At 44.2% G+C, this 27,161-nt stretch overlaps 1 protein-coding gene across 2 annotated transcripts in view; it reads right to left on the bottom strand.

Annotated features, from left to right (window-relative positions):
* Positions 1–27,161, bottom strand: part of MRPS6 (mitochondrial ribosomal protein S6) — a 109,764-nt gene that overhangs the window by 37,258 nt on the left and 45,345 nt on the right. For both annotated transcript variants that reach the window (XM_080374771.1, XM_080374772.1), the window contains exon 3: positions 4,040–26,034. In XM_080374771.1, the coding sequence (XP_080230897.1) occupies positions 25,857–26,034 (178 nt within the window). In that variant the 3' untranslated portion in view covers positions 4,040–25,856. The remainder of the gene's footprint in view (positions 1–4,039; positions 26,035–27,161) is intronic.

Below are 27,161 nucleotides of genomic sequence, written 5' to 3'. Positions count from 1 at the left end.
AGTCATCCTTCACACTGCTGTGAGACTATAAACTTCAGGTTTCTTCGTCAAGGTAAAGTGCACCAACTCTGTTCCATCTCCTGGAACAGTTCAGAAAGCTGGTCCCCTCATTTCAATCGTAAAGCAGCTGACAGTAATTGCTTGCTCTGCCTTGCTTCCAAGCAAATGAGAGCAAGGACCTGAGGAACAATAGAGTAGAAATGACACTTGTGAAACAAGCATGTTGTAAGTCTTAGATAATCAACTATGACAAATGCATTCATAAATGTATAATTGTTACATGAGGGAGGGGTGGGGGGGGAGCTGGAGAGGTACTGTGCTCAGACTCAGAAATCATTGAAATTGGAGAGGGAAAAGAAACAAGCCACCTGGGGCCAGCACAGAATCATCACCAATGGTAGTGCATTAATAAAAGTTCATTAATTTTCCCTAAGGAAATAACATACGGCTAAATGGGAAAATTCAAGAGGCTATGCAGGCTGGACTAGCATACACTTGCATGTTTGGAAAACCAGTCATAATGGAGGCAATGGTAAATGACTGTGAGCAAAAAAACAAGAAGGAAATCAGAAGGGCCAAAATAAGAGTTTGAAAAATAAATAGCCCGAAGCATTAAAACAAATCAGCTAGAGGTCCTGTCAGGATTTGTCTACATTAGTGCTTCAGTTCAGATCAGGAGCATGCTTTTGAAGCAAATCTCTTCATTTTCACTTAACATGCTGTGTTCATGTCTCAGAGCAGACAATCTAGATTCTTCTCAGACAAAACTAAACCAGAAGTCACACTCTGGGAATGCACTGAATGTGCTCCAGCTGGTGGTCACTTTATGGGACCAGGCCAGAACAAATCAAAAATAAAACCCCTTTAAATGTGTAGGGTGTGTGGAACCTGCATCCTCATCAGCACCAACCATTCTGCTTTGCAGGCCTTCTCCTACTGGCCATCACCATGTGCTACCACCATGTACACAGCCTCAGTGTCTCTGAATCTTGAAATGAGAATCTGAAATGAAATCTGAACCAGAAAATGTGTGAAGTAATCTGGGCTTTAACTAGATTGGTGAGACTTTAGGGAAACAGGCACAGCTGAGACTACATATCAAAGAAGCTCAAGGATTCCTCTGCACCCACCTTTAGCACTAAAGACGTTGAGGTGATACTTACCCAAACCTGCATTTTTTAGCTCCTAAAACAGTCTGACGCGGAGATGAACGTGTCAGCAATAGTGGCATCTGCTACAACACAGGAATGAGTTTTAAAAGCACCCACTTTCTAGGTTTACCTTCATGAGTCTGGGTGAAATCAAGTCATGTTCTTACAGAAATAAGTGAACTCATTAAAAACAGTCCCTGTTTTAATGGCTGGGAGGACAGCACAGTTTTGTACCTTTTTATGAGAAAGCTAAAGAGCTGAGCTACACACAACTAAGCCTCATATGCTAAAATAGTTTAAAATGAGAACAAGATATTCCCAGAAGGTCACTCAGACATGGTCATTTCTCACAAATGGTTTCTGTCCTGCAAAAGTCATGTCTCATCAGTTTTCTAGAATATATCAGTAAAGGCACTGGAGAACCGTTTGACAAAGCTTTTCAGGCACTCTAAAGACTACCAACAAAGGCCCTGCAGAAGTCACTACAGGTGTGGGGTGGCTGTGAGAAGAGTCACATTGTTTTAATGAGGCAGTACTCATCAGCTGATCTGCTGAGGCTCCCTATGCCATTGTAATAGAGCGACTTTCACGCAGTTGTCTATGCTCTGCAGACACAAAATGATTCTAGGCTGTGAGACCAGGTAGACTCATGCAGCAAAAGTGATCTAAAAAAGAATCAAGCAGCAATGACGTGAAAATCAAAAGTTAATTTTCCTCACTGCCAAAGGTGGCAAGGAGACCCTTCCAGTGCCATGCTAGGTCTGCTGTCTTTAAGAATAGGCCCTGATGACCTGGAAAGGGAATTAGGCAGGGATTTCCAAATGGTACACAGTTATTTAGGTTAGTCAAGCAAAAATATTTTCCAGAGGGATGGACAGTACCTATATAATGCCAAGCAAAATTTAATGGTCATAAATAATGCATGGTGCAAAGGAAAACTGTCATTCATTGCTGCAGACCACTGCCAGAACAGCATCATTTCAGCAAAGGGCTATGTGTGCCACTTCAGATAAGTTCAGTTTGAGTGCGGTCAAAGATATTTTTGCTGTAGAAGAAATGGCCTGCAAAACAATGCAGAGAACTACAATTCCAGCTTCCTACATAAGCAGAGGTGCAGGCACAGCTGGGAAAAGGCACTGGTCACCTCATTTCAAAGTCAGCATTACAGAAGTCACTACTGATCACTGACCTCCTGTCGTCCTTTTCATCTGCCAACTCAATCAAAAGAAGCCAAGTTAATTTAAATAGTTTATACAGTAGGGGTTTGCTGCCACAGTAGACTCACTTTGATTGGAACATGATAAGGAGTATGCACACAGGCAATTATGCCATCAAATCAGAGACAAAATAAGTTTTTTATGCAGTGAGATGTGAGAAATAGATGGGGACAAGCTTGGAGGAGTGTGACAGGGTAAAGAATACAACATCACTTAACTGCAGCACCAGAAACAGGAAGGTTTGACTGTACCCAAACACGGGAAGGTAATTCCAATAAGGCTATTCAGTTATCTAACACCATTAACTCTAAGTGCATTTAATGCATTTTAATGTGATGGTAGATAAAATGTTTTGAGTACCGGTCTTATGAATCAATTTTTCCAGGCCTAGTGTGGTAAATGTTAAGCCAACAGGATCCAGAAGAGTAAACGGAGAGTATGTTATCATTGAACTCTCTCCTTAGACATTCTGCAAGGCATTTGTGACTTGTCCCAGCTGTTACCACACAAGGGCAAAATGCCCGCAGTCACTTGAAACTCCAAAATGCACCCACGGCTGCCGAGGTAGCACTCCCGTCATCTAGCCACTATGCAGGCAGGGACAGGCAGTGGTCCCAGCACTCAGAAGTGAAGCTAAGCAAACTTTGTGGTCATCCTGGCAGCTGCAAAGCCTTATCTGCTTAGGTCAGCAGCTCATTTCACATGTACATAGAGGGCTTGGGCTCGTCAGCACTCTCCATTCACTTACGCTGCACAGGTCACTATCTAACAGATGTGCAGGGAGCAGTTCGAATTCACCAGGTGCTGTCACAGGAGAGGGATGGGGAAAGAGTTAAAAGCAGGCAGGCATTGGCTATCACACGGTACTCCCATTTTTGCATTCTCAATGCTCACATTTTTTTGGCCACAAAAGGATACGTATGTTGGAATTGTTTGTTTTGGGGTGGAGGAAACGGGTGTTAGGTTCAGCTGTAACTGTCGCTCTCCCACAGCGTTATACATACTTGCTCTGTTAGCCAGGAACCAGTATGCCCAAACAGTCTTATGCACACAAGTAAACAAAGCCTGAAGTTACTTAGGCTGTGCTTACATGGTTATTTCAATCCAATACAAGCCTATGCTGCCACTGGCTGAGGCTGCTGGGCTCTTGCCTTTACCCCACACATAGCACGATGTGCTCCTGCTCCCTGCCCCGGGCTTTCGTGCACCAAGAAATCAAGTAGCCAAACAGTGATCCAGATCAGGGAACCAACTCATCTGCAAACAGTTTTTTTTCCTGTAAGGTTGGTCTTCAGACAAGCAACCTGGCACAGCATTCAAGTGCAGTGGCATTAATACCACAAGCATTTCAGTGGAAAGGAGAGGTCAGGAGAATGTGGTGGCCTTCCCAGCATCATCATCTGCTTATCTATAGGCTCAAATTCTCTTGCTGTCAGAAGGAAATTAGGCACATACTTAAAAATGATCTTGTGTCTCAGACACTGTGTAGAACCTTTTTAGCAGTTTTAAACTCTACTATAAATAAAACTCTATTCGGCTCATAAAATCTGTACAGGCAAGTTTCACAGAAGTAAATCTCTCGATGTATAACGATCACTGATATTATGCAATATTTGCACATAATATCAGCAGCATGAAGTCATAAAATACAGACAAGAAAGTGAAAATTACCGGAGATCATCTTGCAACTGTAGTTCCAACAGCGTACATTAATTCCAGAGCTGATCAAAACTCAGATCTTTTCTCGTCCAAGTTTGACGTTATGAAATTTGGTTTTAATCCAAGGATAAAGTATTTCAACAATTTCTCACAAAATGGACAGTCTGGAGGAAAACAGGAATTAAGAGCTGGTTAAAATTAGTGAAATCAAATCTGGCTTCCACAGCCAATTTTAAGACTGAATTTTCATTTTACAATGTATTCTATTTTATGGTAGTTCTCTCACTTCATATTTTCCTGTTATTTCATGACTAATCAATAGAATTATGCACTGACTAATACCGTCATGTCATAATATGACATATCGTAATTTAAATATCTGTCTATTCTACCAAAAAGTGTTATTTTTAAAACCATTAAGGGCAGTTGCTGCCTAGTACCGATCAAAACATCTTTTTTTCTCTTACAGGATGGTTTGATGCTTTGACACAGAAAACAAAGGAAGATAAAATATTTCAGTCAGCACTAAGCAGAAGCTACTCTAAATTGCATTTAGAATAAAATAAAAAATAAAATTTAAGTGATAGAATGTTTGAACTGCATGTCATACTGTATGTACTCCATCAATGCTAACAGCATATACAATACCTAGAAATAGTTTAAAACAATGGAAAATACAAATTAAAACAGAATTAAAATATTTTGAAATAAAAAATAACATTACAATTGTGTAAAATTATGCTATTTTCCAAACCAAACGTGCAGCAGGAGGAAAAGAGTAGTAATCCATTTCATCCTGCTGCAATTTTTGAGCCCAAATATGGCTCCATTTTACTGATGAAAGCATTTTTCTTTGAAGCTGATATGACCACTTCTGTAAGAATAGAAGGAAAAAAAAAAAAAAAAGGCTCCAAAAATGTCTTTCTCAAAGAGAAGTGATTAAAAAGTACATTATACCAAATTCCTCTGGTTTTTTATACACTTATGTGTTCCTACTAATTAACAATCATGCCTTATCTCTAAGTTTTCTCTAATAACCTTCAGGTGACCTGTAATATACGCGGATAATACCCAAGTAAATTGCTCCCAGCATCTTAAAATGACAACTGAATTCAACACATGGCTTCTTCGAGACTTTTTCATTGGTAGGGAAACGTACTTATGCAACATCTTTAGCTCCACCGATGCCTCTGCAGCAAAAGGGAAAAGCCCAAAATGCCGCCTGTCTGTTCCAGTGACCCAACAGGGACCCACCGAGCTGCCAAGCAAAGATAAAACGGGAATTTGCAGTTGTGGAGTGCAGAAAAGAGGCAAAACACCCACAAGCTGCGGCCGCGCAGCAGCACATTCCTCTTGGAAGATGGAGCTGCGGTGGGCAGCTCCTCAGAGCCAGCAGCAGGCCCACACCAAAGCAACATGCTGAAATATTGGTATTTTTCAGAGAGCGCTCAAGCATTTCTGTTGCCTGAACTGCAAGACAGATTTTATTTCATTAGGTTTCAAAAAAAAAAAAAAAAAAGTAAATAAATGGGGGGTGCAGGTTTCTGGGCCCTTGACATGCCATTTGCAATGTGCGCAGTGGTGCATGGCAGCCAGTACATCCCAGGACTTACCTAACTGGTGGCCTCAGCAACAACAAGGTAAAATTAAAAAACGGGGATTATTTTAGATTCAGGGTCCAAATGGGTGGTTGGCAGTGTCTAAAGCCCCCACTGTCAGGAGACCAGCAGACAGGCATCACTCACATTGCGGCTGCCCATCCCTGCACATCCCAAAGGTGCCACGTGCCCAGGTCCCCTCCTGCCACTGGCTGCCGAGCCCTGCAGCAAGATGGACATGAGGCTTTTTGATAATGACTGTTGCCACCCTTTGCTCTTACATGAAGGATGAACACCTTCATGCTTATCACTGGGAACAGCATAAGGTGCTGGCAGGAAGAAAGTCTGAGTCGGTTGGGTGCTTGGTTTCTCCCGCTCCCCCCCTCACAGAGAGCCTTGAGATGGAAGGAAGCATATTTACATCAATGGAAGAAATTCTCCTAATGAAGAGTGGAGAAGAGAAAACAGCTTCATCACCAGAAGCAGCCTCCCGCTGTGCTCAAGATTGGTTTTCGAGAACCTGCACAAGACATACTCCACAGCGGGCCGAGGTCAGAGACAACATCTGGCAATGACAACAAAACCCCACATCTTCTCAGGGGAAATAAACATTTGAAGCTGGAGGATGAAAGATGTGTATCTTAATATCAACCCTGATTTAATAGGAAACCTTTTCATTAAAACATGGTGGTGTGATGGGGGAAAACTTGTTCATGTCACAACATCTCCCTACAAATCTTACCCTGAGCACAGCTGTCGATGAGGAAAGACAAGGGGGAATTTTCTCCCAACCTGAGAATGATGGAGCATTATATGAAGGGAAACTCTTGGCACCTGCTTTTAAAATAAGCAGCTAATTTCATTTCTGTGTGTCTATAAAGCTCATATGGGTTACAATGACACATGCTCAGATGCAGCCTTTCATTGCCAAGTGCTTTTCAAAGAGTTTTACAAACTCAGCTGATTCTGCAAAACTGTATAAGCACACATGCACATTAGCACATTCCTGCCTGTTCCTGAGGTGCAGCTGCCCAGCAGAGGAAATAAACCCCTTTTTTAAAGCAGCAGTGCAAAGCAGGAGATAATTTAAGGAATGTAACAGAATGCCCTCAAGCATCTTCATTGCCCTTGCTGGGACATAGCAGCTCTTGAGTATTCATCTGCAGAGCTACCTGTACATTTTATCTAAACATCCCTGACCACACTGGAACTGCACTGACCCAGACTTCATGCAGCGTCTCAGAGGGTACTCAGGTCCTGGCCCTATAAGATATGTAGGTAGGAGTCCCAGTAAAAGCCAGGTGTCTGCATGCCTGTGAGGCTCTAAATTCCAGATATCCTGGGATGAACAGCTTATGGACTCAGAGTGGAACAAACTCCCTGCAGTGAAAGCTAGTAGGCAGAGACCCACACAGCCCACACTTACCATTGTTTGCCTTGCAGTGGTGTACCCTCCAGCCTCACACCCTTCTCATGCCATCCTGATGCCAGTCCCTTCCCAGGCAATTTTCCACAGAAGTATGGAAGCTAAACAACCCTTCCGGAAGGATGTTCCCTGTTGTAGTTAGCTACAGCCCAGAGCCTGATCTTCTGATCTATCATCAGCAGACTGGGACAGCATCTACAGCTGGCTACAGAGAGCCTAGCAGTGTGGAAATGGAGTCTTGCAATGCAACAACTGAAATGCTAGGCAGGTGTGCGTATGCCAACAGGCAGCTTTAGGCATACAGACAATGAATGGGCAGTAAGTACAAAAGCCAGAAAACACAGACCCCTGTTGCTGTGGGAAGGTGTTAGAAGACTATCAGAACCTGGCTTATGGGCTTTGGTGCCCAGATTTTGGTTAACTTCTTACTGCTGCCAAACAGTTGGGAACTCTTTGTTTTACAGTGAAACTAAAGCCGAGTTCCCAGCCAAGTTCAAGTATCCGTTCCCAGCCAAGTAAGCAAGCCTAAGCTTTCAGAACAGTGCCAAGAGTTTGGTGTAAGGACAAGTGACCTGAAGCAGGAGAGTTTCTCCCAGGTTCAGATACCAGGTCATTAGATACAAAACCAAGACACTAGGTTTTTATTAACCATTCAGGTTCTTGCCATCAGGCCTTGCTCTGTGTTCTTACCTTCTTTAGTCCGACCTGCAGCAGCTTCATCTTCAGAGGACAGGGTTTTCTTGGCCATGCCAGTCCAAATACACAGCAGTCAGTCCCAAAGGCTGACAAAGTTCTTTGCCAGCAAAGTGGAAGCGGTGGACCACACAATAGCCACCTTAGTTAGGCAGACCTCTCTGCTGCTGTAAGTAAATTTTCACCCCCGGTCACTTTGACTTTGTCCACACTGTCAAGGTGGCTGGCCTGGAGTCCAGACCTGAGCTAAGTGGTGTGAGCTGGAAGAGCTTGACTGTAAGCTAACCCCCTCCTACACCTACCCTTTCCTGCCTGGAGAGCAAACTGCTGCACTCCAAGCAATGGCCAGAGACAGCCAACACACAAGGAGTGTGAACAGGGAGTTCAAGCTAAAGTGTGAATACATGGCCTAAAACAACTAGATGCTACACACACATTTTCTGTGTTTATACCTTTTTATCTCAAACAATTTATGGACAACTTAGGAAATCACATGTAAGAGTGCTGAAGGCTATAATTCAAATGATTTTTCTCTCAAATAAATTTATTTCTTCAGTCTCTTTTAAAATTTCCTCTTCCTGATTAGACCACTTGCTTTTTTTAGTCAAGTGTTTTCTCAAACTATTTCATTATTTTCCTTTTTTTTTAACTGAAAAATATCAAGTTTGGCCATCCCTTTTCCCCTTATTCCATGTTTGGCATCTTTTGTTTCCCCAGACTCTCTCCCTTTTTCTCTTGTTAGATGAGGTATCTTGACTTCTACTGATCCTCCAGGGAACGGCTCTTGGAAGGAATAGATGCTTGATGGTAATATATACAAAGCTACAAATAAACATAATAGTTATATAAATATAGATGACCTTTCCTGCAAAAGGTCTCGTAAGACTGTTTCTACTAATGGGAAACTGTACATCTGAGACACATAATCATGAGCAGTGTAAGTCTTAAAAGTGAGTATTCTTACAAACACATCTTGACTTCTGCTTCTGAAGGTGACAGGTACAGTGCCTCATGCTGCCTTTTTTCTGAGCTTAAACCTTCCATTTTGTGCTTCTTTCAGTCTTCCAGCAGTGGAGAATGTAAAGAAGCTTGTCTACAAAAGCAACACCAGTGACAGTACGAATGGTAGCAAGAACAGTGGGCAGATCTGTAAAAGCCCTCCATCTAAAAAACACTACCTTAGCAACAACTGATATTGAAAGAGATCAGTTGCTTTTATCATGTCTTTGGGAGTGTGGAGAACCAGAGATCCTGGGTTTTTTTTTGTTTTGGGTTGTTTTTTTGTTGTTTTTTTTTTAAAGGTACATGAGACAAGGGCGAGGGGAAGATGCACTTCAGAAACCAAATCCATGGATTTTTGAAACCTAGAAGTGGGAACCTGTCTCTATCAAACAGATGGAAAATTGTAGGAAGCCAGGCAGAAGCAACACTCATTTTACCATAAGAGTGATTAACCAGTGGAAGAGGCTCTCCAGAGGAGGGACTAGAATAGTTTTCACCTGAAATCTTCATCTGAAGTTTGGCTACTTTTCAGAGAGAAAATCTATGCCAAATCGAACTTGTTGGGCCAACTCAGAACAGGCTGCAGTACAGCAGTAAGTGGAGTCGGTGACAGCCAGTAGATTAAACTAAATGATGTAAGGCACCTTCTGGCCCTTTAAGGTGTGTATGACTATGAAGCCAGGAGAGTGCAGTTCTAAAGAAATGTTTTGAGACTTGCTGTACACCTCACCTGATCTCCCCCACAATCTCTGCAAAGAGCATGATAGAGTGTTCCTCAAACAGCTCACTGGCCATGGACAATGGTAGAAGTGCTTATCTAGACAAGCTCAAAAGAGAAGAAATTGATTCAGGAATGCACTGAAGAAGAGATGAGAGAAGTGTAAAAGAGTATGTGAAAATTAACCTATTTATAGAAAGACATCTGAAACAGCTTGAAAATCAAGTAAGTGCAAATATCTCCAAACTGCAGTTTCCTATGACAGAAAGAGGATTGACGTACTTCCTTTATTCCCTGTCAATGAGGCTCAAATTAAAAAATAAATTTGAACTTCTTCATGGTTAGAAGCACTGTGGAAAACCTACAAAGAACTGGACAAGGGATAATAGAGGATTCAGGCATTTCCACTGAAATTCTGTCTGACCTCCAAATAAGGGATGGAACTCTGAAAGATGTCAGAAACAAATGGCATCTGTTTATCTGAAGTCAGGAAAAGCCTTTATCTTTCCCTACGCATGCCTATAACACACCAGCCCGGAGAAGCCAGCAGGCTTTCCATAAACTCCAGAAGGCTCTCAACTGATCACTACAAGGTATTTTCAAATAATGGACACATAGCAAAATGGAGAAAACTCATTAATTAGCCCACCTAGAGAGTCTTCTCTCTGCCAAAAACTGCTTTTTCTTTCTTTTTTTTTTTTAAAAAAAACCCAACAACAACTCTTTTGTTAGCACTGATCAAAATCAAAACAGTTGAACTCTCAGTAAAATCTTCCAAAAATTTTACTTTCACCCAGGTCTGAGAAAAAACCTGAAATTTAATGAGGAAATAACTAGTATGCCGGTAACCTGCTAGACTTTATTTTCAGGATTTGCAAAAAACCCGACTATTATTTTTCCAAGAATGTTTTTTAGAAGTCTTTTAGAAGAGCTCTGCAAAAAGCTTTGCTTTTTGGACCTGGATGACATTAAGCAAGTTGTTGATCCTGCAAATTTTCAGGGATGCGCTTAGGTTTGTGCAAGTAAACAGATTGAAATCAACAGGACAAGCAAAGTAAACATGTTCTCCCCCAGATCCCAGGAGAAATCAGTGACATAGGAATGAAACAAAGCATGTGCATGTGTTTGCAAGAACAAGATACCTCGAGGACCATCTGGACTTCTTAATTTTTATCCTCACAAAAATACCTTAGCAAATACTTTTGGTAAAACCATCTACCATGGACTCCAGCTGGCTTCGATGGGTTGGCCACATTTATCATTAAAAGAACCCATAGCGTTTCTGTGGATTCTCACATGAGGAAGACCACTATTGTATTTTCTTAAATGCCAGCATTTAAGGACCATGTAATTCAAATCATAATAACACTCAGAGGGGGCTTTTGCTCTTCACAGTGCAATTAACTGAGGGTTTTAGACCACAGCTGTTTTTAGAGTTCCCAGAGGTCAAGAGGAATGTCACGTGCTGAAGTGATTACAATGCCTTGATTTACAATCCTCTTCACAGTCATCAGCCCCACTCATCTCCGAGTGATTACTTAGTGTCAGCGGAGGCCGTGGAGAAGCCAGCAGCACAGACCTACACAAGAAGTACCGCACTTCTCAGTAGTGATTCACCCACCGAGCACAGAAAGCCTTCAGAGAAACCTGCTGCAGCCTTCTTCAAGTGCAAAGATGGGCTGTGCCTACACTGCCTTGTCAGCCTGCTTCCTGACAACCCTTCCCGAACCCTCCATGCTGCCCCGGCCTCAGACTGTCTGCAGAGATACCACAAGAGCCCGTTGGTTGGTATGACAGGCAGGGAACCTCATCGGTAGCTTTCCCAGAGCTGTCCAAACCCCTTATGCACCCACAAGGTAACCCAGCAGCGGCCAAACCACAGTACGCCCAAAGCGCTCCCTTATCCTGCCACAGACAGCGTGTCTCCTCCAAGGTCACACATCACCTGCTGCACCAGTGTGGGAGGGCTGCAGCAAGCTCCAGTGCCAGGGGCAAGTCCTGCTTGCTACTTGTCCTGCCACCAGGGCCACAGACTTCCTCCACCCACAGAGAGCCTGGGCAGTGCCAGCAGCGCAGTGAGCCTCTTCGGGCACAGCACTGCATGCAACTAGCTGGACACTGTTTTGTCATGTGCAAAGCTATTACTCCCCATAATCTCCATCCTGGCCAAGCCCTCTCCACCCACCCCAGAACCTAAGCTGCAAAGCCAGGTTGCTGTCTCCAACTCATGCAGGCACTGACCATCTAGTGTGGGAGCGTACCTCCTGGCACATGAACACCACAGCTCATAGAATCACAGAATCATTTAGGTTGGAAAAGACCTTTAAGATCATCAGTCCAACCAAGGTGATACACTTGTCCCCTGGGGACAGGGAAGGAGACGCATATAAGGATCCATGAAGTGACTCCAGCTCTGACCTACCCATTTACCAGCAGCTGTAACACCCCTGATCTCTGCCACAGGCCACCTGCCTGTCACAGCACTCTCCAAACTATCAAGCTGCCACAAGGTCTTTTACCATCTCATACCAACATACTCTTCACACCAGTTCCTCTGCCACCTAGTCTCTCCTCACCCAGGGCACACATGCTCTCTTCTCTTGCTTCTTCCTCCCCTCTCTTCATTGGCTGCCCAACCCCGTAACAGAACCAGCCATGGCTGCACCTGGTCTACAACAGCCAACCCACCGCCCCTGAAGGCAGCCTGAAGGCAGTTGTATATTATTAATATTAATTAACCCAGCTTCATTCCTCTACACCTGCCCACACCTCGTTCTGCCTCATGTGGTTTAACCCAGCAGGCAGCGACCCACCACCCAGCCGTTCACTCACTGTCCCCCCAGGGGGACGGGGGAGAGAATCGGGAAAAAGGTAAAACTCCTGGGCTGAGACAAAGACAGTTCAATAGGACAGCAAAGGAAGGGAAAATAATAACGATAAAAGAATACACAAAACAAGCGATGCACGGTGCAGTTGCTCACCACCTGAGCTGACCAACGCCCGGCCGGTCCCAGGCAGCAGGCCACCACCACCCCCTCGCCAACTCCCCCCCAGGTTTTTGTCCAGCATGACCTCATATGGTGTGGCATGTCCCTTCGGCCACCTGGGGTCAGCTGTCCTGGCTGTGTCCCCCCCTGCCTTCTCGTGCACCCCCAGCCTCCCTGCTGGCAGGGCAGTGTGAGAAGCTGAAAAGTCCTTGACTTGGTGTAAGCACTGCTCAGCAGCAACCGCAACACCAGTGTGCTACCAGCGCTATTCTCACCCGAAATCCAAACCACAGCATATACCAGCTACTAGAAGGAAATCTAGCTGACAACTAGCTGAAGCCAGGACAATATCCACACCTTATTCTATACCATCTACATCACACCCAGGTCCCACACTTCTCAATACATCCCAATTAATCACCACCACCTTTGCTGTCTTTTGATATATACATACAGATATCATTCCCTTAGTCCATAGGTCATCCCTCTAAAATTTCTGTTGAATTCATTTAGTACATGACTTCAGGCTCCACCTGTCACCACAGCCCTTCAGGGCAAGCAGGATGGTGTTTGGTGTTGGATCGTTGCATGCTGAAGCCAGTTCTGGTTCCATCACTGCTGCACTTGTCCAGTTCTATCATCGCTGCGCTTTGCTCAGTTTCATCAGAAATCATTCTTCATTAATCTGGATAATTCTTACTGTAACACCATTGATACGGTACATAGCTACCATAGTAGTTATGACATACAGTATTATATAGCAATTAACATCATACAATCCAAATTATTGACTGTTCTCACCCAAAATTAAATCCCCTTGAAGTATGCACCAGAATTCCCTGTTCTCCTACATTACCTACCAAGTGCACCCAGGTCCCTGAGAAAAAGCAATCCCATGGATGGGCCTGCCTTTGCCTGAGGCAGGAATAACCCTGACTGCCTTCCCCAGAATAATTTTTATGAGCACTACAGGGGCTTTATCCCCTTCTACAGTATGTAAAATTCTGATTGGGCAGGGCCAGCTCGATTGGTAGATCCCCTAGTGTTGAATAACTAGGTGGCATTTGCTAAATGTGTATCCCAATGTTTGAAGGTCCCACCACCCATTGCTCTCAGTTTAGCCTTTAACAGTCCACTGTATCATTTGATTTTCCCAGAGGCTGGTGCATGACAGGGGGTGTGATATACCCGCTCAATATCATGCTCTTTGGCCCAAGTGTCTATGAGGCTGTTTTGAAAATGAGTCCCGTTGCCTGACTCAGTTCTCTCTGGGGTGCCATGGTGACTTAAGACTTATTTTTCAAGGCCCAGAACAGTGTTCTGGGTGGTGGCATGGAGCACAGGATATGTTTCCAGCCATCCGGAGATTGCTTCCACCATTGTAAGTACATGGCGCTTGCCTTGATGAGTTTGTGGGAGCGTGATACAACCAATCTGCCCAGCGTCCCATATTTATATTTCAGCCATTGCCTCCAGAGAGGCTTTAACTGCTTGGCTTGCTCAACTGCAGCGCGTTTCACATTCATGGATAATCTGTGCAATAGTGTCTATGGTCAAGTCCACCCCTCAATATGTTGCATCTCTTCTTTGCTGCCCCTGAGCTGTCACAAGTCCAGCGAGGTAGAAGTAATTCACCCTTATCTTCCCCGTCCAGATCCACCCACGTCACTTCAAGTTTAGCAGCCTGATCCACCTGCCAGTTCTTCAGTGGCCCCACTCTTGGGTACATGAGCATCTATGTGATGTACTTTTGCAACAGGTTCTCTACCCAGGCAGCAGTATCTTGCCACAATGCAGCAGCCCAGATAGGTTTGCCTCTGTGCTGCCAGTTGCTCTGCTTCCATTGCTGTAACCACTCATACAGGGCATTTGCCACCATCTATGAGTGAGTATAGAGATAGAGCACTGGCCACCCTTCTCCATCTACAATGTCTAAAGCTAGCTGGATGGCCTTCTTTTCTGTAAATTGGCTTGATTCACCTTCTCCTTCAGCAGTTTCTGTGACTTGTCATATAGGACTCCCTAAAGCAGCCTTCCACTTCCGACACTTTCCTACAATAAAGACAGGACCCATCAGTGAACAGGACATACTGCCTCTCATTTTCTGGTAGTTTATTATACAGTGGGGCCTCTTCATCATGCATTACCTCCTCCTCTGGCAATAGTCAGAAATCTTTGCCTTCTGGCAGTCCGTGATCACTTCCAAGATTCCTGGCTAGCTGGATTTCCTATTTGAGCCCGTTGTTTGATCGACCAGTGCAATCCAATTACTCCACACAGCATCAGTTGCACAACGTGTAGGGGGAGCTCTCCTTCTGAACATCCAGCCCAGCACTGCAGCTGGGGTGCCAAGAGGAGCCATGCTTCAGCACCAACCACTTCTGAAGCAGCTCAACCCCTTTCATATACTGCCAATATCTCTCTTTCAGCTGGAGCACAGCAAGCCTCAGATCCTCTGTATCCCCGACTCCAAAAGCCTAGGGGTCATCCTCAAGTCTCCCCTGGTACTTTCTGCCAGGGGCTCCAGGTAAGGCCATTCTCCCTGGCTACAATGTAGAGCAGATTTTTTACATCTTGTCCTGCTCAGACCGGCTACTTCATGAACTACCTCCCATTTAATTTGTTCAAAGGTTTGCTGTGGCTCAGGGTCACATTTGAAATTGTTCTTCTTGCGAGTCACTTGATAGAGAGGGTTTACAATCAGACTGTAATTCTCCATAAACCCACATGTCCAAGAAAGCTTGTGTTTCCTTTTTGCTAGTTGATAGAGACATAGCTGTTATTTTGTTGATCACATCCATTGGAATCTGATGACATCCATCTTGCCATTGTATTCCTAAAAACTGGATCTCCTGTGCAGGTCACTTGACCTTACTTCGTTTTATGGCAAAACTGGCTTTCAGAAGGATTTGGACTATTTTCATCCCTTTCTCAAAAACCTCTTCTACTATGCTTCCCCATACAATGATATCATCAGTGTCTTGCAGGTGTTCTGGAGCTTCACCCTGTTCCAGTGCAGTCTGGATCAGCCCATGGCAAACGGGGGCTGTGTTTCCACCCCTGGGACAGTTGATTCAGGGTGTATTGGATGTCCCTTCAAGTGAAAGCAAACTGTGATCTGCAATCTGATGCCAAAGGGACTGAGAAAAACACATTAGCCACATCAGTTGTGACACACCACTTGGCTGCCTTCAACTCCATTTCACAGAACACAGAAGTTCTAGCATGTCCGGCATGGCAGCACTCAGCAGCAGCATGACGATAGTCTACTGTTAGTCTCCAGTTTCCATTAGACTTTTGCACTGGGCACATGGGACTGCTAAAGGGTGAGCGGGCCCTGCTGATCACTCTTGGCTCTCCAGTCAGTGGATCAGCTTATGGATGGGAATCAGGGAGTCTCAGCTGGTGAGATATTGCCACTGATGCACCATTGTGGTAGCAATTGGCACCCGTTGTCCTTCGACCCTCAGCAACTCCACAACAGAAAGCTCCTCCAAGAGATCAGGCAAAGCAGAGAGCTGTTTAATTTCCTGCATCTCCAAGGCAGCTGTACCAAAACCCCACCAGTAGTACCTTTTCAGGTCCTTGAAATACCCTCTCCTGAGACAGTCTATGCCAAGGATGCACAGACTCTCTGAGCCAGTCGCAATGGGGTGCTTTTGCCACTCATTCCCAGTTAGGCTCACTTCAGCCTCCAATACAGTTAACTGTTGGGATGCCCCTGTCACTCCAGAAATACAGATGGGTTCTGCCCCTTTATAGCTTGATGGCATTAGGGTACACTGTGCACTGGTGTCCACCAGAGCCTTATATTCCTGTGGGTCTGATGTGCCAGGCCATCAAATCCACACAGTCCAATAAACCCAGTTGTCCCCTGGCTGGAGACAGGGCTCCTCTAGTCCTGGTCATAGTATTCATTACTCACTTCTTGTAAATAAAAATCAGAAGTCCCTTTATTAAGATCAGAAGTAAGATCAACCCTTCTACCCTGCCTGGGGAACTGCCCACTGGAAACTGGAGCAGCAAGTTTCCCCAAAGAATCCCCTTTAGCGATTGTTTTTCCTTGCAACGCACATACATGTGCCTCTAGGGTCAAAGTAGATTTTCCATCCCACTTCTTTACATCCTCTCCATGGTCATGCAGGCAAAACCACAAGGTGGCTTGTGGGCTGTACCCACTATCTCCTCCCTCTTAGGCAGAGGAACACTTACTCCTAATAGCTGAGATACGGGTCCGTGCAGGTGGGGAGTAGGACATATTCTCTGAACTGCTGGAACTCCCGGGACAGTTTCTCCACAGCCAAGATGCAAGCCCATAGGGAGGATGAGAGACTTTCTTTGTATTGACACTTGGCCAGTCAATTCATCCACCATTTGTCCTTCTCCATCTTTGCAAGTCATTACTGCCAATGAGTTGGCATATGATGATGGTGCACTCCACACAAAATTCTGCTACATGGGTCATGTGCACTGGACCTCATCTGGATCTTTGGATAACTGCTTGTTGTCCAGGTCATCATAAGTCACCTCCAGTATGGCTAATTCCCTCAGTACTGGATACCTCTCTCCATGGTGGTCTGCTTGCCTGGGTTACATATAACATCTTCCTTGAAGGGATACCTTTCCTTCACATCTGACAGCAGTCACCTCCAGAGGCTGAGGGCTTGTGCCCCTTTTCCAACAGCTTTGTCAGTGTCCCTTTCCCTACCCTCTAATTCCAGGCTACTGGCCTTATTATTGCAGCATCGGACCAGCCAGGTGACAGTGTGCTCACCTGGACAACAGCTGAAATATTTTCACATATCTCACAGCTCACTTAGGGACAGGGATCAGGTGGTTACCGCCTCATTTATGAGTTCTGCCTCTTCCTCCTCCTCTTCTTCTGATGGCCCTGCCTTAGAGTAGCCTGCCTTGTCCACTTCTTCCTTCTTCATAGGAGCTTCTTCCCTTACTAAACGAGCTGACTTCTGCACCCAATATTTTTTCTTGTGAACAGGGGCAACTGCTACCGGCACAGGTTGGTTCTCTGGCTCAGCTGCAGTGCCTGTCACAGGGGTTGGAGTGGCCACAGTACCTGTCATGTTGCTCTCTGATGTAGAGACCTTCTCTTCCCCTTGAGGGTACTCAACAGTGTTGAACAGGGCTTGGTAGGCATGGGCCAGGCCCCAGCATGTCGCAGTGATTTGTGTCTCTCTGGAATTGCCAGGGTGACGGCATACTTTTCCCAAATATTTTACTAGCTTTTCAGGATTCTGCACTTGTTCAGGGGCGAAGTTCCAAAACACTGGAGGTGTCCACTGTCCTAGGTACTTTCCCAAACTATCCCACACACCCTGCCACTCTTAACTACCCAGGCTCAGGGCAGATCTCTGGGTGGTATTCTTAAACAGTTGTTTAATCTTAAACAAGATGTGAAATACATTCAGGAGACATAGCAGTAGGAACATGCTGATTTGAAAATCCAAGGATATTAAAAATTTTCAAGAGCTATTGTAACTAGCCTCGAAGAAAAGGGGAAAGTGAAGGAGCAGAGGAAAGTGTCCCCTCTTGTCTCCCCCACAGATTGGCTTTCCAAGGAGGAAAGGTAAAAAGTGTAACTATTAATAGTTCCTAAAAGATGGTTCCAAAAGAAAGAGATGATGGCAATGCCAGGTACAAACACCACATTAGTTTTGTGACCAGTAATCTTATCAGATCATAAACCAGTGTTACACAGTAGAGCAAAATGATAACCTTAACCCAGCCGCCAGAGATGATAAACAACGCAAGAGGGAACACATACAGGCAGTAAGGTGTCAGATAGTGCAACAACTCTGATAGCAAGTAAATCAACACTGTGACAAGCGACTATTAAACAAACAAAATGAATCCTTATAACAAATTTGTTTTACCATGCTCTGGTCACATCTGTCATTATCTCAACCCTTTGAGCTCCACATTGGGTGTCTAAAAGGACTGTCATGGTTTAACCCAGCAGGCAGCGACCCACCACCCAGCCATTCACTCACTGTCCCCCCAGGGGGACGGGGGAGAGAATCGGGAAAAAGGTAAAACTCCTGGGCTGAGACAAAGACAGTTCAATAGGACAGCAAAGGAAGGGAAAATAATAACGATAAAAGAATACACAAAACAAGCGATGCACGGTGCAGTTGCTCACCACCTGAGCTGACCAACGCCCGGCCGGTCCCAGGCAGCAGGCCACCACCACCCCCTCGCCAACTCCCCCCCAGGTTTTTGTCCAGCATGACCTCATACGGTGTGGCATGTCCCTTCGGCCACCTGGGGTCAGCTGTCCTGGCTGTGTCCCCCCCTGCCTTCTCGTGCACCCCCAGCCTCCCTGCTGGCAGGGCAGTGTGAGAAGCTGAAAAGTCCTTGACTTGGTGTAAGCACTGCTCAGCAGCAACCGCAACACCAGTGTGCTACCAGCGCTATTCTCACCCGAAATCCAAACCACAGCATATACCAGCTACTAGAAGGAAATAAACCTTATCCCAGCTGAAACCCTGACACTTGCTGCCAACATTTAAGCCCAGGTCTTACGAGAAGTTCAGGTGACTGAGCTGGCAGTCTCTGGGCAGCAGTAGCAGAGGATATTGGGGGAGTGCTTCTTGGGAGGTGGCTGAGGCAGGACAGGAGGAAGAGGAAGGAGAAAGGCAGGTGCAGCACCAGCACTCACTAGCTATGTCCCTCTGTGCACTCCATGACCCCTACGGCATATCCAAGAACCATCAAACGGGCATTACTGTCACCTCAGCTCTGCCAGCTCCTGTGGACTGCAGACCAAAGCACAGCTGAGACACGGTAAGATCTCAGGACAACCCCAAGCACCTAAGTCCACATTGAATGAATACACACACATTTTTAAAAGCCAAACCTTGGGCTCATCAATCAACAGCTGACAGTCCTTTTGCAGTTCTCTAACCAGAGAATAAAGTTTCCTTCAGCCACAGTGCAAATATCTCCCAGCAACTCTGCCAGTACATCCACCTCCAGGAGAGAAACCCTTTGCAGCTTGATCGCCTGATCCACTAAATCACTTTTCACCAAAGCTTAACAAGGGTTCCAGAGCAAGCCAGCAGTGATTTACCTGCGCATGTGGAACATGGAAGAGCCACTACATCCAAGCGGAGGTGGCTGCTACTGACCTGGAGGCCAGTCAGTGTAGGAACCCCAGGGTGAAAGTCCCCCTGAATGAGTAGCTGAGCATGACCCAATACATCAGCCCCTCCACCTTCCAGCTCAGCCTGCATCCCACATAAGCAAGCAAGCCTCGGGGTCTGGAGTTTCTTGAAAACTACTTTTCCAGCCCAAGATTACGCAGATTTACCTTCCTAATGATAGTCGTCCTTCCTCTGGCAGAAATCCTAAGCTCTCCTAATGCAGCTCAGATGAATCTGACCAGCATCATGAGTGCACTAGTTCATTTCTTGTTTTGTTTGTTTTTTTTTCCCTTTTGGCTGGGTGTAGCTGTTACGTAGATTTTTTTCATCAGTATAGGGGAGGGCTTTATTTATAGGGGATTACAGGGATTACTAAAGCAAACCATTTGCACTTTCCAGTGGCTGGTACAACTTGCAATATCTTATCCTGCCTCATAGCTGGCAAGTCGGAGGATCAAACAATTTAGGTTTGATTCTCCTCCAGCATGCTGACTCAGCACAAGTCTTGTGTCTACCCTTTGAGCATGCTGGGCACAGACACATACCCACCAGCTGCTTCCATCACTCCTCTATGCAAACATACAGATTGCTTCAGGGCAGGAGGGAGGGATGCGCTTTGGTTTCTCCCCCCCAGCATTCCTACATGCCTCTGTGGCCTGTACTTAGAACGGGCTCCTTCAGCTTCTCCACGCAGACCCTTTACTCCTCCAACACCCTTCTCCACCACAGTTTTCACCCAGTGTGGTCTGTTATGACCATGGCTGCAGCCACTTACTCTTGAATGGGATGCTCAGTCCAACTCACCCCTCCACCCCAGTGCTACGGATATTAGCACTTCTAAGGTGCCTGCCTCCTTGACATTTAAGAAGTGAGAGTGTTTATTTCACGACACTCCCACTCACTGAGCAAGAGAATGGGAATGCCGCCTGTGCATTAATAAGATAATAAACATCCTGCTCTTTCCATTTTCCTCAGTTATGTATCTCCCAGGTACTGATGCATACAGACAGAACAGATTATTTATGACACTTTCATTCTGCTCATCACATACAAAAAGAGTGGAGCAGAGAGCCTGCAAGCACACAGGGTATGGAACAGGCTTTCTCCACCCTGCCTCACCCCACTGCTTCTTCCAAGGTGAATTGTGAAGGGAAACTCAAAATTTAAGCTTTCTATCACCCTGCATGTAACTTCCATGTCAGGTCTCAGCAGAAAATTGAGCTGAACTTAGCTTATCACCACAGTCTGCATGAGAGCCTTGCACGTTAGGCATTCTCCAAGGTGCACCAACAAGCCCGTGAGCAGAAGTGTCATGTGAGCCTTCAGCAACAGGAGTTCAGAAGTCTGCAGACCCTCCTAAGGTGGGTAAAGGATTCCCCTTGGGAGAAAGTGTATTGTACTGTCAGGATACACATGCCTCTACATGTGGCTTCTACAGAGGCCTCTGATCCAGTGGAGCCGCACTATTGCCCAAAACTATCCTCGACATAAATGTGCTGAAGATTTTAATACGGCAGATTTTCTATGTGCCTGTTGACATTCACCAAACAAGGTTGACTTGGCAGCCTAAGCCCAGTGCAAAAACAACAGGGATGAAAACTCTCCCAGGTTTACAGTGCACATTACCTCCCATTAAAAATGCTTTTAGAAGGCAACCTTTAGTACTCCAGAACTGGATCTGTCAATGCATCACTCCCCCTCTTAACCAGCATTCAATAAGTGGTGACTCTCCCACTCCTCCACAGCACTGCACAAATAGCTGCGCAAAGAGGAAGATCATTAGCCAAAGGTAGTCCACCAGCTGCAGCCTGCATGTTTTTAAAGGTCTGTTGAGGCAGCACTAAGCAAGCAACACATTACATAGGTCACAGAGTAACACATTTTTAATTTTTCCCTTGTGCAGCAGTTGGGAAAATGCATGTTTTGGCTCCACACCAATTCTCACTTTTATCATATCTGAACTTCAGAATTCCAGGAAAGGACACAATAATGATTCCCTTTTTAGTTTCCCTTGTTCTGTTTCAGTGGGTGGACATAGCACCAGTCCCAATGAATTTATCAACCAACTCATTGCTATAGCTTGTGGTTTTCTGAGAGCTCTTCAGTCAGATGTTACACGAAAATCATGCCAGCAACAAAGTTTGAAAAAAAGTGATTCATAAGATCTGAAATGTCAATATAAGGAACTTCATATTTTAAACAATACTTACGATTTTTAAGCCCATGATTACACGCCACAAGTTCAAAATATCTAGGGGGCAGTTGAACATTTATGCTGGACACACTGGCAGTGCTGGACAGATCCTACAAGCCTCTCTGAGCAGAAATAGCGTGTGGCAGACTGGCGATGTCTTAAGTCCAACAGGACCGCTTTAAATTTCAAAGTCTTCCTTCTGTAACAAAGTGTAGCAACTTGCTAAACAGAAACTGATCTCATTAAGTGACAGGTGATATGTTTCAGCTATCAAAGCCTAGATTCAACAGTAGGGGCCCATGACTCATGTCGACTGTTGCCATTCTAATTACTCTTCGGATGACTCCCAAAGCAACACATCCCTGCATGCTGCTTGTAACCAGCTCAGCCTGCAGCTCCAAAGCAGAAGTCCAGCTAAAAATTACTTTCAGAGTGCCATTAAAACATTTAGTGATAGAAACATTCTGCTGACACTGAGCATCATGAAATTCTTTAAGCTCACGCTATCAACTAACAGGATTTTGACAAGACTAGCCAGCTGTGCAGAAGATGCACTCTCGGTCTGTGGGAGCAAATCCCTGCAAGCACAAATTTCCTGGTGTCAAGCTAAGGGCCACACCGCAGAGTGCTTTGACAGCACAGTGCCCTCCCTCCGTCTGCTGAAGAAACCTCCTGAGTGCAAGATTCAGCTGAGAGGGATAAGATCAGGAAAAAGGAGTTATTGAAGACATACCTAAGACCTTCACCATAAAACCACGTGTGCTCATTTGTTTGCTGAAGGTTAAGTCAGAGAAGAGAAAACATTTCTGAGCCAGGAGAGCTGCCAGTTGTTATTTTAATACTTCCCCAATTCTGTGTACCTCCACAATCCACAAACAAGAAAACTAGAGTATCTAGGAGCACAAAACTACTGATTTTATACACTCGGGAACACAATCTAAGTGAAGCTCTTCAACCCTTCCTATCAGATCCTTTGGCGAACAAAATTTAAAGTACTGGCATTCAAACTGTTTAGGTCTCTGGGAATACCAATGGAATTTGACATTTTAGCTATTTGGCTATGGTTTGGCTGGACAAGATTATTTTGGCTCTCCAACAACACCACATAGCATCCTGAAATTTTATTCTTGGAGATGGAGAGTTGCTCTCAGCCCAGTGGGACAAACCAGCTATCGACAATCAAAAAGGCAAATACATCTGGAAGATGTTCTATGGTTTCCTTTCCTCTCCAGGGAGAATTTATGATCATTCATGGTACAGTTACGCACTTTCCTCCACGGCACAACTGAGACTGTTTGCTCAAGCCCAGAACTGTTCAGATCTTCTGATAGACTTGTGTCCATTCCTGCGTTGAGAGAGAAGGCGCACACTGTTATGCATTAGCTTCCCAAAATAGCTAACTACCAGTCTGGGTGGCTGACTGGGCTAAACAAATTGCAAACCAAGGCTCCTTCCTTAGACTCCCCCACCCCCCATTAAAAAAAAAAAAAAGTTCATATTAGAAACTATCAATTATGAAGAAAATAGTACATCCAGTTGAGAGCCAGCTATTCAGCAGACCTTTTATAAATAAATCCTGCTGCTGAGAAAGCACTAGCACTTATGTAATCATGCGCCAGTTCGGCAAGCACGGCTCTGCTTGTGGCCACTGGTTTCAGTGGTCATTGTTTCCATCCCGAATGCAAAGACTTTCAGTCACTCCCCTCTGTACGGTCAGTACTTCAGAAAACAGGATCTGCCGTGGCTCTGAGAGATACGCTACTGCCGATCCTCTCTTGGGATGAGATGGACACAGGAGCCCAAGTCTTCTGCCCTTAACATCCACCATTCTTCTGTCAAGATCAGAAATGGGCTCCACGGAAAAGAAGGGCACAAAAGCCTGACTGACCAACGGTCCTGATTCACAAAAAAATAATGTCACATATTTAATAATAAGCTGACAGGTCCATCCCTAACAAGCACCTAGGGTTTTCCTACTGAATGCAGGCATCAACCTAGAAATTGGAACAAATGAAATGCAAAATTTAACACCATGCTAAAGGAAATTGAATAAAGACAAACACACAACATTTGTATCTGTACAGCCTCTGTTGACCACCTTCATTTTGGGAAGTTGAAAGCTTATATATTCTCCTTTCTACTCAAATGAAATCTAGGGCCCAAAGTCCTAGCCAGAGGCATAGTGACTTTAAACTACAGGCTTTCTGTTCACTTTTCACTTAAAGAAAAGCTCCTGAGAAACTCCGAAGTAAGACACATTTTTTAAAGCATTCTGTATTTGCCTACTAGTAGTTTGCACTTCCTATGCTGCGAATCCAAATTTTCAGTAGCCCACGAAAAAGGGCAGCTCAGGGAGCCAAACGCATGGCATAGACTTACAAACCCATGGCTCCTCCCGGCTAAGTTCACACCTGTATGGGAGGAAGGTCTGTCCTACAAGCAAAAATCATCAATAAGAAAAGCTCTGCCTGGAGTAGACAACGGGGCAGACAGCAACCACATGATCAAAACTCACTAAATACAAAAATAAAACCACACCTTATATAAAACCCAGCTTCAGTAAGCATGTAGTGCAATCCCTCTGTTCTCCCAACATTTTTGTCCAGGAAACAGGAGACAAAATGTGACAGTTTGCTCTTGAAAGAAAAGGAGATATAAACCCAGAAAAAAAAATCCAAACCTACAAAAATACACACATTCATGTCTCCTAAATAAAGTTGTACAGAAGGTTTTATTTTTCTAATGTACTTTTTCCTTTAACAAACCAATATACTCAGAAGAAACGTTGACTCCCCCCCCCCCAAAGTTCTGCATCCAAAAGAAAAAAAAAAAAAAAAAAAAAAAAAGCAGCATCCCCCTGCCAAAATGACCCAGCTATCTCCACCAAAAAAAAAAAAAAAAAAAAAAAAAAGAAATAAAGACGAACCTGTGATGAAATAGCATGCTAGAGTAGTCACAACAAGACCTGTCACAGCTCTCTAAGCACCTGGCCTTGGCCTCTGGCAGGCTGGCCTTCCCTTCAGCAACACACAACGCTGGAGCACCAGAGGTGGTAGCTTCTAGATGGAGCTCATTCAGGTAAGGGATATCTTCTTTGCGTAACCGTCAACTTACTTTCTTCTACAGATACAGCTTTCAGGAGAAATGACCAGTGCATTCCTTCAGTAGCATGGGGGAAATACGGAGACCCTCTGGCAACTAATGAATTTGTGCCAGACCTGCAGGAGGTCATACTACATCAGTGACATCTTTCACGTGCATTGCTTTTTCTCCCATTTTCACAAGAGCAAAAGACAGACAAAATACACATTAAGGATTTTTGTCATGAAGTTTTCCTCAGTTTGAAATGTACACCTGGGTCTAGCTGATGGTAAAACAAAGGATCTTTTAATCTTCTGTTCATACATAAGCATGGTTATTCTCTAATCTGCCACCTGGCAGTTTCTGGCCTTTTCTATAGAGAACAATTTTTTGGCGGTACTTTGAATAGAGTTATTACCTTAAAGAAAGAAGTATGACATGTCTTTTGGCAGTGTAAGTTATTTCTTCTTGTACATTTTCTGCTTTTAAAAAAAAAATGAGTCATTTTATTTTTAATCACGCTTTTATTACCTTTTTCCAAGAACAAGCAAAAAAACCCCAAACCTCCAACAAATCACATCCTATACTGCTATATTTACACTGTAGACTTCTTAATCCCCTATGTAAATATGCATATTCTGAAGTAATCTGTCTTTGGAAAAGAATGCTATTTTTAGCATTCTGATGATGGATAAATCTTCATTATCAATGTAATGCTCTAAGAGAAAAGAAAATCAATTTTCAGAGTTGTCAAATATCAAGATAAACATACAGATTATGTTATTCAAATTATTTTAAACAAACACACTCTCAAATATTACAGTAATTTAAGATAATGTACTATGCCACACACACATCATGGCCAAAATAGATTATTTTTGATGAACATCAGTTATCATAATTGTTTTCCACAGCAGGAACAAAAAAGAAAAAAAATCTGTAAAGTTTTCAAACATGCTATTTGGAATATTCACTTCTTGGCCTTTAGTTTATCTTCATAGTTGACTGGGATTATGCCACCGCATTCTTCTGTCTTTGATGGAGGATACTTTACAAAAGCACGTCTAATTACATCAATATCCCGTCCTAAATGTTCCATCATGGTCGATACAATCGAAGGTGGACCCTCTAAGTCTATCAAAAAATACCTGCAATGAGAAACATACACAGAGTAAAATAAAAAAATACCTGTAGTGCAGCAACTTTAATTCAAGTAACTATTCTGTAGGATACCTTAAATGAACCTTTCTATTTTTTCCCCTGCATTTTGGTACCACAATTGTTTTAAATAAAAGCTGTTATCTTGATTTCAAATAAGGGAAGTTCAATTGAAGCAGGCTCAGCCTGAACTCTTCTTTGTTGTACGGCACTGCTTACCCAAGGAGACTGAAGAGAGCTTTCTCTTCTTGTACCTATTCCATTAATTTCCACATCTTGATTTGAACAGTCTTAAAAAAAAGGCAGGGTGGCACATTCAGTTACAACATGCATCATCCTCCTTTGAATTCACAACATTGTTTCTTTGCGGAACAGATGCCAGCGTGAAACATCTCAAGCCTATATACATAAAGGCACATTTTTTCCTTTAACGTTCTGCTTCAGAGCTGAATGGAAGTATTAAAAAAAAAAAAAAACCACAACCAAACAAAAACAGCAAAAGAAACCCAGGGAGATAGGCTTATCCCAAATTAGGCACATCTTTGATGTGAACATGGCTTAAATTTTCAATCTGAGGGCAGGACCTTGAAGCTGCGTACAGGCAATGCTCACTTGCACAGCTGGGACTTGATGAGCCTACTGCTGTGCTGACCTTGGTGGGACTGGAAGGGTCTTACTTCCACACATCCACAGCACGTCTAAAACACACTGCTCCAGGGAAACACTTTGTGTCCACCACACAGCTATCTTTGACGTCCATAAAGAAAAAGCCAACCGCTTACCTATGGGAAGGAGAATGTTGCTCCCCATGAATATCTGTAGGTCACCCAGGTTACATCTGCAATAAACTCCCTTCCTGAAGAACTGCACCTTCTTCATGACCTCAACTATAATTTTGCAAGAGGCTTTTAAATCTCCAGTACACCCAAATAAGCAAAGAGGCGTACTGCACTTCATGACCCTCATTTCAGACAAGGGACACAACTGTGTACTAACTTGATCTCAGATATGCAAATTCAGATCCCTTCTCTTAATGTGAGGTGTACCTTAAATTCACTAGCAACATCACATCTACTGTTTCTGCAAGTTATAAGCGACCTAGTGCCAGCCATCATAC

This window comes from Falco punctatus, assembly GCF_963210335.1.
Source record: "Falco punctatus genome assembly, chromosome: 2".
Lineage (NCBI taxonomy): Eukaryota > Metazoa > Chordata > Aves > Falconiformes > Falconidae > Falco > Falco punctatus.
The sequence above is the reverse complement of the archived record's forward strand: the minus strand, read 5'-3'. Positions and strand labels throughout refer to the sequence as shown.